The sequence below is a fragment of the Scardinius erythrophthalmus genome (assembly GCF_964197995.2).
Source record: "Scardinius erythrophthalmus genome assembly, chromosome: 17".
NCBI lineage: Eukaryota > Metazoa > Chordata > Actinopteri > Cypriniformes > Leuciscidae > Scardinius > Scardinius erythrophthalmus.
In genome coordinates, this window is record NC_138237.1 from 19,551,028 (window position 1) to 19,565,291 (window position 14,264).

The following is a 14,264-nucleotide window of genomic DNA, read 5'->3' on the forward strand; positions in this document are numbered from 1 at the left end:
TGCAGAGAGTAACTCAGTCTTGTTTGACAACGAACATATGACGAGAAAAACAAGATAAAGGCCCGGTTTCACAGACAGGGCTTAGATTAAGCCTTTTTTCAATTAGGACAGCTTTTATAAATGTGCCTTAGAATAAAAAATGACAATACACATGTAAACCCAAACTAAGATATGTGCAAGAGTGTGTTTAATGTTCAAATCACTGGCAGAGCAAAATGATGAGGATGATGATGATGATGATGATTTTTAAATAAATAAATAAAAAAGCAAGTTTTTTTTAACATTGATTAACAAAGAATGTACATCACTTTTTTGTTGCAATTATATGATTTTAATCAATTTATGAAGCCCCTGTGTACTGAGTCGTTACATAATTATAATTTCCAACACTCTCATATTTTGTACATGCAATTTAGCGAGCTGCATCTGTGGCGACCACCATGTTTTCTCACTGACAGAAACTCAGCGCTCAAAGAAAATCCAGTTTCCAAAAAACTAAAATGTTTCCCAAGTGGTGTTTTTGTTGTCACGTTTAAATTCATATATAATGTTTGAATATTTGTCTTAAAGGTACACTATGTAACTTTTTTTGTTCAGAATTTAAATAGTCAATACATCATCAATTCTTCTTCAGAAATGTGCAGGAAATTACATACATACATCACTCGCCTGTGTCTCATCATATCCGTGCATAAAGAAAAGCTGCTCCGGCTACTTTGATGCGTGTATGGTGTGGGAGTAGTATAGGTTAGTTGTCACAATGAGCAAGAAAGGTTGACATGGAGCACGATAAATCTCAGACCTCAGGGGAATCATCCTTTTTCTTTTTTTTTTTTTTTAACAGAGTCTGCTGACAAAAAGAGAACGCGACAGCTCGTACTGAGAATCAGCACTGGTTTGGCTTTTCAGAGATGAGGGATTTGAAATGTTGTAAAAGCGACTTGAAGGTGAGTAAGGTATTTTACTCAACAGATAAATTGCTATATATAGAACAGAGTTCATTGTAAAGCACTATCTATTGTGTATTATTCAAAGTCACCTAGAGCTGAAACACAACCAAAACAATGTTCTTCGCCAAAATGCATGCAGTTTTTTTACATAGTGTACCTTCAATTTCAAATCAATTCAAATGATATATTCGTAGACTACAAAAAAAAAAAAAACTTTCCGCTCAAAACAAAAACAAATCAGCATTAACCCCACAGTACTACATCTAAAATAGGATTTCATACTAATGAAATGAAAAGATTTCCTAAAGGTTTTTCTTCGTTTTATTAATTTGTGTGGAAATACATTCTGTGGAAGGGACATTTGTAAACAGCCTGGAGTTATCATTAGAAGCCCAACAGAATGAGCATTGGTCTGTGCTGTAAATGAAAGATAGTGGCCACAGCTGCAGTACAGCAACGCAATGATACCGATTCAAATAAAGGGTGGAGATTATTCCAGGTAGACAGAAATGTAATGATTAATTTCCTCTTTGGGTTCCGCACGATCATAATAATGGGTAAGAAAATGTGGCATTGTCTGTGCACAAAGCAATAGTGCTCCTGGTGGTACCCACAGTGTGAACTTTGAAATGATGTGTTCCTGTACCTCAGTTAGCAGCCAGGATACAAATGAGTCACTCAGCATCCCACGCCTGCATGCACATCCACCGTATAATAAAGCCATTTCACCCAGCATGAAATAAAAGACCATTTTCAAGTTCAGTAATTTGGTTCATAAACTCTCTCACTGCCTAAAACACACGTGCACGGTCGGTCGCGCACGCAACAGTTTGCATATAGCCTACACGAGAGCACGGTTGCAAACTTACACACTGTGACACCAAGCCAAGTAAAGAATTGCTACATAAATTAGCCAAACATAATAGATTTAATTACACATTATACTATAACATAAGTGCTTCACTTTATATTCATATAAAAATTCATTAAAAGCATAATGCCTTCTGATATTCACAGCATAAAACCTGAAGGAACCCTGCTAGCCCACCCACTTCAATACATAAATAAAGCTGCCAACTTCAACTTTAATCCTTATTTCTCTCCTAGGAAATGTGACTGAAAAAATGATCTGGGCTGTAGTTTAACACCTCACACAAAGGTACCTTTTCCCCCTCCAACACATTTTCAACAAGTGATTCAACGGCCTTTACATTTTAGTTCAAATGTGAACCTTTGTGGCAATGCATTAGTCATAAAAATCATAAACGGTTGCCATAGCCACTAATTAGCTCGCCAGGATGTTTTTAACAGGAGCATGAATAAAATTTGCCTAACAATGCATTGCCTAGAGGTTTCTCTTCTCATTTAAATAATGAAGAACAAATATTTGTAATTTGAGAAATAAAAAGAATTAAAAGAAATAAATTCTGTTCTTTTGTGATGTAAATGTTCTGGCAATATTGTCCTTTTCACCGCTTTGGTTTGTCAATAAAACTACATTACTTCTGCACCTTTTGGTACTTTACTCACAAATCCCAGAATCATGTGTGATTCAACAGCACCCTCTTGTGTGTGCCCTGATGCGCCACACGAACTGTTGCTATGCTACGAAGGACAAAGTTACAAAGTTCACTATCAACAATCATGTAACACGAGCAATATAGCTTTCTTCTCCATCCATAATTGGGCTTAATTACATTACCTGACTTGACCTCAGATTTCCGTGCAGAATATTACAACACCAGTGAAACATACAGCTACTTTTTTATTTGGAAAGAATGTGCATTTCATATAAAAAGCAAACCACAGAATCTCTTTTAAAACAAGATGACTAGATCAGTAAAAACCTTCACCTGGTCTCTGGACCACTGATAAGTTCATAGATAAACAGAGCTATGGAGGAACTCAAGAGTCTTGTTTAGTTTAACAGCGGCTGCTAATGGAAAGGTGAATGAGTTGATGTGAAGGGATAGTCCTGTCAATCTTTATACATTCTTTGAATGTTTATGATTGCAAAATTATAGACGCTTACTTGTCAGAAGCCTGTTAATTCAAGTCATTCGTATTAGGTTACACAAAGGCGAGGCAAAAATACCAACAGGGTAACCATAGTGAATGTTTCTATTTGGCAAAATATAATCATTTTGTCTTTGCTTTCTTTAGGCAATTGCATAACTGATTTTTTTAGTGCTAAGTAGAGTTTCAGAGTCTCACAGATAAGGACTTATTAAGGACATATTTTAAGAGCAGAAATCTTACCTTGAAACCCATTCATGAAGCTTTTATGTGCCTACCTACTCTTTCTTGACATGAATGCCATTTTTATTATTATTAGTGTGGCCGTTTATGCTGTCTGAGCTCAGCTTCCCTTCCGCCATCAATTTCTTGATGTGGTCGTGCGGCCCCTTCCCCATCATGGCTGAAGGATAGCGGTAGGAGCCTCCGATGCGGTCCCACAGGGTGAAGTACTGCCCGTAGTTGTAGTCAAAGAAGAGGTGGTGGTCAGTGTGGTGAGCTGAACCATTGATGATTTGTTCCATCAGGCTGGGCACGCGGTAGTCCCCGTCATGGATGGAGATGGTCCATATGTTGACGAACACGTACAGGGCTAAGTACAGAACCTTGTGTAGAGGGAAGAGGAAGGGGTAGATGTGGTACGGTAGGCCCTGAAGAAATCCATCCACGGGGTGGAAAGCGTGGCTGGCGAACGGAGAGGGGATCTTCCACACATGATGTGGTTTGTGAAAATACTGTATATGAAGGGAAAAGGATTATATGGCATATATATATATATATATAAAAGACATGGAATATACACCTTTTTCATATTTTCTGTAGGGGGAAATCTACACAATTATTCAGAATGGTTTTAAATATGGAAAAATGTGTTATATGGAGAACGCTTTTATTGGTCGCAGAAAGCATATTCAAAATCAGAAACAAACGGTGTCATATTGTGACCCGTACAGGTGGGTCATTCTTACTATGTACCCACAATATGGATGGTAATATGGTGTATAAAATTAACAAATTCACAATAAAATATAAATATAAGATGAAAAACGAAAAAAATTTAAATAAAATAAAAATCAGTTGACGTATTAAAAATTTGTCAAAACTAAAGCTATACAGAAATTTAAAAAGCAAAAATTAGTAAAAATGACAAAAGCACAAAATTGCTAACACTAAAATTATAAAATATAGTAATAATTCTAAATAACACTGTTCTAAAATACAAATTGATTTTTTCTTTATTGTTTACTTTCTCATCATTTTCAAAGCATGTTTTCTTGGGAATATTGTTTTAATTGGCTAATAGGTTTTTCCTGCGTCCTTAATATAATCCTGTTTTTTGTAATATTACTATTTCTTTCCACTTTTTTTTTTACCCACTGTTAAACCAAATTATAATTATGCCTTGCATTATAATACATCTTAAATACCTTATATATCAACTTGTGGTGTAGGAATCTGTGGATCCAGTAAATGCACATGTCAGTGAAAAACAGGAAAGAGACCATGCTGAAAATAAGCCCTAGCCAACCTGAAAAAACAAGAATAAATAGTATGAAATAGTTAATGCCCATAGCAACATGATTATCTCAAGCATATCTGACAGACTGCATCACTGGCACTTACTAAAATTAGGGCTGTCAGTTTGCTGGATCCAGATTCAGTCAATTTTAATGTGTTTGGTGTAGTTTTGTTTTAAGTTTGAAAGTCAGTGGTTTCCACATTACCCGCTTTTTATTTAAATGAATAACTAAAACCCACTTGACAAAGCAAAGACTTTGTCCATGTATCACTTGTTTAGCACAAACTTTGATTGGCATTTATGAACACGGCTCTATTCTCTTACCGAGGGGTGATTCATCGACTCTGTCGTACAGTTTGCTGTATCCTCTGACCTCAGCAAAAAACAATGCTACTGTGGGTATGCTGATATAGGGCAAAGACCACAAAGCATACTTTATTTCACGTTGCACCTGGTTCTATTGACAAAACAAAACAAAAAAAATAAACATATTTATTCTTGCCTCTGATGCGAAACAGAAAAAGATACTGTAGGTGGCTACATGCATAAACAAACCTCCAAAAATTGAGGGTGTTGCATTAATTTGTGGTCAAAAACGAAGTAGTAGCACAAAGCACCCAGGCCTAGATATAAGATGGCAGCACCCAGGTTGGTGACCACCATCAAACCGATGATCTGTCGCAGAGGTTCGTCCTCGGGCCATGATAAGGGATACACATATGGAGTGAAGAAGTAATCATCTGCAACGTTCAACACAAGGTCCATCTTTGACCTTAAAAGAAGGCCAGAAGAAGTGTGATTAACTGTCTATAATGTGACTAAAGAAGGCAGCTTCAAATTATATCATCACTGCTGTATTGTAAAAAAAAGAAACACTGAGGGGGAAGAAACAAGAAACACTCAAGTACACTTTCCCCAATATTGTAAACAATAACTTTGTACTTCCCAAAGACAAGATGATTTAAAAAAAGATTATACAGAATGAATGAAAAGTCTATGTTGTTGTTGAAAATATATGTTAGTAGCTAAAAGCAAATGCTGTAATTGTAGGAAACAATCAGCTCACCTGTAACGGTGTTTTTGAAGACACGCCAGCGAAGAAAATATCTGAGGTTAAAGCCCTCACAGAGGCCGTCCTTCTGCTTTCAATGAAGAAACACAAACGGACGCAGCCAATGGCGGCTCACTTCCTCACAGCGCGAGCCCGTTTCTTGACAGCTCATTGGTCGATGCGAAATCTGGTCATGGCGTTAGTGATAGGAAGTCCAACTCCTTTCCACGAATCGGTTCTTTTGAACAGTTCGATTCAAAGAACCGGTTGAAACAGATTCAATGATTGTTTGATGTCTTGGCATAATTGCGTCATCATGTGTCCCTTACGTTCAAATGTTTCAGTAAAACTGTATGAGGCACACATCTTGTTCTCGTTTAAGTTTTATTATTATTAAGATATTTATTGTAATTGTATCTGCCCTAGTTCATTTTGTAATTTTCATAAAATATATACATTTTTAATTCAAATATAATATGCATTTACAATTAATTTAATTGTACTTAAATTCATCTATTGTCTGAAAAGTTGTAGAACTGTCATGCAAACGTAAAAATATTCCTAGAGCGTCTTGTTCGTACCAATTCGTGGAAGATTCAATCAGACGGGGTTTATGAACCGGCTCAACAGATTCATTGAAAAGAGCTGTTCACAAATCGTACATCGCTGTATGGCGTTACAAATGAATCAGAGTAAATTAAAGAAACACTGTGATTACTCGGTTTTATTAATACAGGTGCATCATCGACTACATGATGTCGTATGCTCAAATATAAATAGGAGTTATACGGTCTAATGAATATACCGTCTCTGCGTCATCAGAGAGCGACGCAACTAGCATCTGCGCTGGCCATAACATAAGACTGTACGGATTTGTATTCTTACGTTCACAACATGTATTGCACTACATACACAACATAACTGTGATTTAACGTAGTTTGATCTTTTGATTGTGTACCAAAGTCGGATCATGGACAGTGAAGTACAGAGAGATGGAAGAGTTCTTGATCTCACAGACGATGCCTGGAGAGAAGACAGACTGCCTTATGAGGACGTGACGATCCCACTGGTGAGAATTCATATTTACAGTTTTGATATGTGCCTTCCGAATTACGTACATCAAAATTTAGCATAGCAATGATTGGCGCGTACTGTAAGTAACTTACTGCAGCCAGCAGTGAAATGTGCACATCGAATTGTTTATTTTTCCTCATTTGCACACGTGAAAATATTTGAATTCGACGATATGAGCACTTTATATTTGTATTATGTTTTCCATAAATGGCCTCTAACCTATCGTATTATGATTTAACTCTTATTCTCTTTTACTGAAAGAGTGAACTTCCAGAAGCAGAACAAGACAACGGCGGATCAACCGAGTCAGTTAAAGAACAAGAGATGAAGTGGTCAGATCTCGCCCTGCAAAGTTTGCATGAAAACACCCCAAACATCGGCAGTTAGATGGGAAGGCTCCGTCCTCTCCAACTGATCCTTCTGTGGGTGATCTGATCCAAGATTTATTTATAATAGAAAGAACTCGGACTCGTTTCTGAAAATATGACATTAAATAACTGTGTCACTGTGATTTTCATTAAAAGGGTTTCATTGTTTTGATATCAAAAGAACTAAATAAAATGTTTAAAATTGAAGTGCAGTATCAATCCACTTGAGTTGTGTGCTAGTTGTTTAAACTGCCAGACATTTGGCACAATTTACAAAATGTTCAAGGTTTCAGATTTGTTATCTAAAATGCACAATACTTCTTTCAGTTTTCTTAGTTGCAACCTACAATTAATCAAAAGTGACAGTAAATACATTTATGTTAGAAAATTCTTATTTCAAATAAACACAGGTCTTTGAATTTTCTATTCATCAAAAAATCCGGAATTTTTTTTAATCAAGGTTTCCAAAAAATAACTCAAAAACATTTTTAAGCACCAAATCAGCATATTAGAATGACTTTCTGAAGGATCAAGTGACACCATAATGGCTGCTGAAAATTAAGCTGAAAATTTAAAACAAAGTTATTATAAATTGTAATATTTCACAATATTACTGTTTTTACTGTATTTTATCAAATAAATGCAGCCTTTGTGAGCATGAGACTTTAAGGGTACGTTTACACGACAACGATGTGCTAAAAACAAGTGTTTTTCCTTTGCTTTTTTCATGTACAGACAACAATGTTGTCAAAACGATCCCTGTTTAGAAGGATCCATGAAAACTACTAAAAACACTATTATTCATGCCAGGCCAGTAGTTGGTCACTTTGAAAAGAAATATTGCGCGCCTATAGATTGAACACGTAATACGCATGCATGTGACATCAGTTTTCACAAATTCACGTTTTTGTAGTTTACACAGAGACGATAACTGTATCGTTTTCAAAAACTTGTACTTTGAAATCCAATTTAAAAAGCTTGCATTTTAAATTAATGGCCAAAACGCATGAAAAAAAGTTTTACATTTTTAGTTGAAAACGGTGGCGTGCAAACATTGACACATCTTACCAACCTCAAATTTTTGAAAGGTAGTGTACATTAGACTGATTGCAGGGACAGCCATCCTTATGCTGCAGTACACATAATATGAAACTCAAATGCAATTAGTCACTGGAAATATAATGTAAGCAAGCATGAAATAGCTTATAATTGAATTAAATGTATAAGCAGTAAAGAATGAAATCAATAAATCATTCCTTCTCAGGCTAAGCTTAATTTTATTTGGGTTCAAAAGGTGACACTGAAATTCTCCAAGTGTTATCACAAATATATTTGAACCATGGCTAACTAAGAGCATATTGTTTCAGTCATTGCCAACATGTATAATACTTTCTTGGTATTACAGAAATATGTGTTCAGCTAGGTGGGTCCTTAGGCAGATGTGTATAGGTTTGGGGGAATACGACCAAATAGCTATAGAGTTACAGTACAATGGCTTGAGATTAACATATCAAATGCAATCTTGATTGAGATTTTTTATACAACAATCCATTTCGCAGCCAAATTAAATCAAGACTGTAGCTGTATTATATTACAGATTTATGTTGTATGAAGTATTTGTTACAGAGAAAAATGGTAAAGTTTATTTATTTGTAATCTATACTTGAACATAAAATATTCCCCAAAAATGTGCATTCAAAGACTAAATGTCATCGAGGCCAAAAGAAATCAGACTGCAGGGCAATAAAAGCTTGATTAAATTAGGCCATGAGGCTTTAATGCTAATGTTTAGGGTCAAGTCCTCATGAGGAGAATGCAGGCATGGAGATGCTGCATTAAAATTTCAGTTTGGTCCCATAAAATAGAGGTTACATATGAATGCCTTTATTTTTTTGCACACTAGCCACCCAACCATTTTTTTTTTCACAGTCTAAAACAAACAAAAACAAAAAACGAGAAAACACAGCATATTAACTGTCAATCATAAAAATGCCGGCAAAATAAGAATGAACTTCATAAGACTTGCCAAAACACAAAAACATGTTATCAGGGAATCAACCACAAACATACAAATTATGCCATTGCGAGCTTGGGCTCACTTGAATACTCAAACATGAATTTTAAAGTTATCGCTACGCAATAATAATAATTACTGTCTGACAGAACGGTAACATGCAATGACTTAGCAAAAGAACAAAACTGGGTCCACTGATCATAAACTGTCCTTTTAAATTACTAAAATATAGGTTTATCTCCATCTGACAGAATCATTCTGAGAGCATTGTACATTGTCCTCATTGTAAACGCACAAAGTAAAGCAGACTTAAATGAATGAGTTTTCAGGTAAGTGGTTCCCCTTACAGAAGAAAAGTTATGGATCTATGTAAAATTTAGTAATACAGTTTGTTACAAAAATGTAAGTATGGCACTGGTCTTAAATCAGTCAGATACATATTTTAATCACTTAATGTATCAAAAGCTCCCTTTCAATAACATTTCTCTGAAAGGGGAGAGAAATGTGTCTGAGTCACTTCACTTTCAGTCATTCTCCAACACCTTCATGAATACTTCTGCAATCAAATCCGCATTCATTGTTTGGTCCCTCAAACAACAAAGAGCAACCTATCCAACATAGTTCAGTCAAACCTGGTCAAGTTTTCAAATGAAGAAAGAAATCCAGTTGCTTGTGATTAAACCCTATCATACATAATAGTAATGGCACAGTTTGGACAAAATGAAAAATGCACATTTTGGGCCTCCAACCTGAAGGCAGAAAATTAAGAATTTCATGTACCACCTAGTTGTGTAAACTGAGTGTAAAATTAAGGTAGGCTGACTTAAACAGGGGTTCCTTTCCACTGTTACTGTAACATCCAGAAAGTACACAATAAGGTACACAGAACTGTTCTGTAAAAGATAGATTACATGCATTTCTAAAATGCAAACCTTTACACTTCATTTATACCCCATCCCAGACCTTTTCAAAGAAATAACACAGAGCTAAATAATCCCTTATATCCAGTAGTACTTTTCAGATATACATCATTTCAGATATACATCTGGTTATGATTTATGTACCATTTGTCAATATCGCAGAGTATCTACAGTATATAACAAGTTATATCTCCATGTTTAAACAACCAAAATTATGGTACATTCAGTTCAGTAAAAAGTCTTTAACATTTCTTTGTACATTTAAAAAAAATTAAACTGAATGTAAACAGTCAGGCGGCAGTCCACTGTCCCGCAGAGGCTGCCGAATTATTATAATTATTATTGGCTCCAACAATAATGTTCCAAATCTAACCCATTTGTCATTAAATGCTGGTTCATTCTGCATTTATCTCCGTCTCTGGCCTTTGCACTGAAAGCTCAGCTTGTATGAAGGCGCCCTGTCCTAAGGCTGTGGAGTATGCACGGTTACTGTGTGGAGTTGAGAAACCAGGGCTATGATAGGAGCTAGAACCACTCCGATTAGCTAGTGAGGTTTGGGACGGAGGTACCGGATGGTAGTCATCCAGGTTGTCGTAGTGTGACTGTGAAGTAACAGTGCCTTGTCTTTGCCCCTGTGACTGATGGGAGTAGGATCCACTGTGGTCTCCATCTGAATTGTCTGGTAAATGTGTGGGAAGACTAGACAGGTTGTAATGCTGCCGCTCTCTAACACTATGGGATCTCTCAGGCTTGGGTGGAGGAGCTGGCTTCACAGGAACTGCTTGCTCATCTTCACTGGCGCTGCTTGTGGCTTTAACCCTGCATATGTGGCGATCCAAATCAGACCTTTCGTAACGAGGCTGGGCACTCCTGCTCTCCGAGTGTTCCTGCCAATGTTTACTGCTCAGTTGCTTTTCCCCTGGCTCAAACTTTGGGTCAAGATGGCTACCCTCTGGTAAGTGCTGCAGACTTCGTGGTGGAAGTTGCGATTGATGTGAATGGATGGATGAGTAGGTCCTGGAGCTGCCTTGTTTGGCGGTTTTGTCCCCCATTCCATTTCCGTGGCAGTGCTTCTCTGTTTCCATATACAACAGGACATCTGGATCGGAGATCAAGTGCCTGGGAGCATGCTGAGATCCAGGAACAATATTGTATCTCGGCTCCTTGCTTTCGGTGGTCATCAATACAGTTTTGCCAGGATCTGATTTGCTGCGCAAGTGTAACATGTCTATATCCACTGGCATGTAGGGCGCCACATTGTCATACTGAGACATAATAGAACCCTTCACCTTTTGCCTAGCTCTGCTTTCCCTGCGGATAGAGTGTATGCGAAGCCTCTCTGCTTCCTCTGGGTCCCACGCAAAGTAAATATTTCCCTTTGAACCACCGTAAGGTGGCATGTCCCTGCTTACGAAGCTATGCTGCTCCTTCAAAGGAATGAAATGACGTGAAAGGTAGTGGTAGCCTCCAGATTTGGCTCCAGATCGAAGGAGAGGGGCACTGTCCCGACCACTGAAGGAATGGACATGCCGTAAACGGATCGTACCGTAATGGTCCACATCGTAGAAAGGGGCATCCAGAACATGAGAACCAGAGTAGGGGCTGTAGCGGTACTGAACTCTTCCATTCTCAAAGTAAGGCTGCAGTTGTGTGACATGATAATCAGCTTGAGAGGGCGGTTGGTGAGACTTGCAGTGGTAGACTGGGCGCTGATAGTAAAATAACTCATCATCTGGTGGAACCTCAGTTCTGTTGACTGGCATTGAGCGGATAGCCGTGGGGGGCACATGTAGGGAGTGGACCCTGCGAATTGTTGGGTACACGGTAGGTCCATCTACTTGGCTGTAGCCATGGGAGTGGTGCACTGAACTTGGAGAAACGTACTCACCTCTCGGTGTGCCACGAGATTTGATGGACTGGTGGTAAGACCTGGGTCCAATCGTATTGTATCGCCCATCACCGTGGCCTCTATAAGAAATCTGTGGCTCCGATTTCGACACGTAAGAAACGTGAGGTGGGACACTCTCTGGCCGGTAATGGTACCCTATTGTAGCCTGACCAGAAGTGGTTACCCGCTGATGGTAATATGCCTCTGCGGTGGGCTCCAATAGGGCTGCCTCCCCTTTTGAGTGGTAAATATAACCTGATTGATGAGTGGAAGACCTGTGGTGAGGTGGATGAGATTGTGGGGGAGTCTCCTCCACTGAGCCCCTCATGGATGTCTCTAAGATGGCATGAAAGTTGGCGGGGTTTGCTGCCTCAGTGTTGCAGAGAGCCGCCATTGCTAGTTTACTTTCAATCGAGCGAACAGGGGGTGTTGGCGGTGTCACTCCCTGAGTGTGGTGTTGAGGAGCGCCATCTCCCTTCGGATGGACAGGCTTTATGGCTTCCCATGGTTTTTCCACAGGATCAAGAGGTGCTGCCGGGGTTGGCGCAACTCTAGCATTGGGCTGCGATCTGGGCTGAAATTGAGGCTGTGCTTGTGACTGAGAATGAGGCTGAACTTGGGGTTGAGACCGAAACGAGGCATTAGGTTGAATCTGTATTTGAGGCTGAGGCTGAAGAATTGCGACCAGTTGATCTGCGGCCTTTGTGGATTTCAGTGGCAGGAGCGTTTCAGTCATACGGATCTAAGGATTAAACCCAAACAAACACTGTTAGATATCTTACATATTTTCCTTTGATATTTACATGTGCTGTAAATTTTGTTACTGATAACAATACCAGATTAATGATTGAATTATTCTTGATAACAATTTTGATACAATATGACAAATCTGAAATGTCATACAACATACCCCCCCCCCTCAAAAAAAAAAAAAGTAGTCAAAGTTCACATAAATACTAAAAAACTATATTAAAAACAACATCCCTTGATCCAACATACTTCCACACATGGTTCTTGATGTTTTTCTTAGCAGACAAACAGCAATAATGCTTAACCCCCAGGGGTCAACCACCTCGCTTTTTTTCTTATCAGTGCGAAAGAGACTCAAATAACTCCATCGATTTTTGTCATACAGATAAGTGTTATACATAAATAAAAGTAGACATTTAATAGTTTCGAATTGTGTACACTCACGATAAAAACAAAATGTTGTGCTTTCGTAAAATAAAGAAAATAAATGATGCACGTTCTACCGTCTCAGTGTGAAGTCCATTCTGAAAAGCTTGAAGTGTATTTTTAATAGTAATATAAGAGCAAATATTCTCTGTTTAAGTAATCTGTATGAAACCAACGAGAGGTACAGTTTCTCAAGCGTCTGCTCATTATCCGTAATGTGACCACACCCACGCGCGCACAAGCGATTCACATGCTAATAGTCCACGTGAAGGAACGCGAATCTGTAAACGCCCCCATCACCTCAAAACAAAGCATCAAATGTCATCATTCCTCTGCTTTTCATTGAGTTTGGAAGACACACTGTGAGTTTACTTTGGATTTACCGCAGAAGAATAAGAACGCGATTTTAAAATAAGAACGATTTTTAAGGTAAGAAATGTATTCTCTATTATATTAGCGTATTATTGTTGCATAAACTTCACATTGTACTAGTTGAACTGTTGCCAGACTAAAATGTATGAAATCAATGGAAACATGTTGAAATATGAACTCAGGTAGGCAACCTTTCAATGCTAAATAAATATACATGCATGACACAAGGATGTTTCTATGCTCTATAATATAAAACACAGCATGATATAAAAGTAGGCTAGTATGAGTGTTTACACTAACATGATGAATAATTAGAATGTTTAGACCAGTGTTTACTGTTAAATACTATGTTCGTGGATATCTGCTTAAACGTAGATGTTTATAATGTGCTAACAATAACAAAACAGCTTTCTTACACAAAACATGTCTTACAAATTTTAAATCAATATATTGTTTTGTGTGAATGAGTGGGCACTGGGAAGGATTTTTTTTTTTTTTTACATCGTTTTGAAGCTAAAATTCTATGCTACATGATACAATTTTCAAAAGTCTTGTGAACAAATATTCAGTATGGGTTTTATGGCCTTATTTCAGAGACTTTATTTTCCCCCCCTACAAACCACACAAACTTAATTTTCTCAAAACTACAAACTTTTACACAGATGCTGCTCACATATTATTGTAACAGAGTTTGTGCTGAATACAGTGTAATCAGACTTTAGCCATGAAAATGTTACAAGTAACAGAAATAAGCACAAATATCAGAGCATGTCAGAACACCTCCAGGGCCCAGAAAACACCTCAGACCCGAGAGGGTTAATAACATGCTTTTCGAAATTTGAACTTACAATGGTAAAGACCTGGATGATCAATATAAGGGCTGCACAATATATTGAAATGATAGCAATATCACAAG

General features: G+C 37.8%; 3 protein-coding genes across 7 annotated transcripts in view; 1 reads left to right on the forward strand and 2 right to left on the reverse strand.

The window, feature by feature from the left end:
* Positions 1-839: 839 nt before the first annotated feature.
* On the reverse strand, positions 840-5,713 carry sc5d (sterol-C5-desaturase). 2 transcript variants are annotated; one of them, XM_081389920.1, is made up of 5 exons: positions 5,552-5,713; positions 5,041-5,257; positions 4,810-4,942; positions 4,394-4,494; positions 840-3,700 (listed from the first exon to the last, which is right to left on the reverse strand). In XM_081389920.1, exons 2-5 carry the CDS (start codon positions 5,248-5,250, stop codon positions 3,245-3,247), a joined length of 900 nt encoding a protein of 299 aa, XP_081246046.1. In that variant the 5' UTR covers positions 5,251-5,257; positions 5,552-5,713; the 3' UTR covers positions 840-3,244. The 2 variants fall into 2 exon arrangements, with proteins under 2 accessions (XP_081246046.1, XP_081246047.1); XM_081389921.1 differs by having other exon boundaries at positions 846-3,700; positions 5,041-5,225; positions 5,552-5,653.
* Positions 5,714-6,248: 535 nt separating this feature from the next.
* On the forward strand, positions 6,249-8,242 carry anapc13 (anaphase promoting complex subunit 13). The gene is made up of 3 exons (XM_081390187.1): positions 6,249-6,401; positions 6,500-6,605; positions 6,872-8,242. The coding sequence occupies exons 2-3, from the start codon at positions 6,507-6,509 to the stop codon at positions 6,995-6,997; spliced, it is 225 nt and encodes a 74-aa protein (XP_081246313.1). The 5' UTR covers positions 6,249-6,401; positions 6,500-6,506; the 3' UTR covers positions 6,998-8,242.
* Position 8,243: 1 nt separating this feature from the next.
* Positions 8,244-14,264, reverse strand: part of arhgap32b (Rho GTPase activating protein 32b) — a 119,239-nt gene continuing 113,218 nt past the window's right edge. For all 4 annotated transcript variants that reach the window (XM_081390183.1, XM_081390185.1, XM_081390184.1 and 1 more), the window contains one exon: positions 8,244-12,542. In XM_081390183.1, coding sequence (XP_081246309.1) covers positions 10,308-12,542 — 2,235 coding nt within the window. In that variant the 3' untranslated portion in view covers positions 8,244-10,307. The remainder of the gene's footprint in view (positions 12,543-14,264) is intronic.

What these genes read in the sequence shown, in the direction of transcription:
- sc5d (XM_081389920.1), bottom strand. Translation starts at nt 5,250, where the DNA reads ATGGACCTTGTGTTGAACGTTGCAGATGATTACTTCTTCACTCCATAT. An exon ending in AACACCCTCAATTTTTGGAG is followed by an intron (nt 4,943 to 5,040) that starts GTTTGTTTATGC and finishes TTTTGTCAATAG; the next exon opens with AACCAGGTGCAACGTGAAAT. An exon ending in AGTCGATGAATCACCCCTCG is followed by an intron (nt 4,495 to 4,809) that starts GTAAGAGAATAG and finishes TTGTTTTTTCAG; the next exon opens with GTTGGCTAGGGCTTATTTTC.
- anapc13 (XM_081390187.1), top strand. Translation starts at nt 6,507, where the DNA reads ATGGACAGTGAAGTACAGAGAGATGGAAGAGTTCTTGATCTCACAGAC. An exon ending in AGGACGTGACGATCCCACTG is followed by an intron (nt 6,606 to 6,871) that starts GTGAGAATTCAT and finishes TTTTACTGAAAG; the next exon opens with AGTGAACTTCCAGAAGCAGA.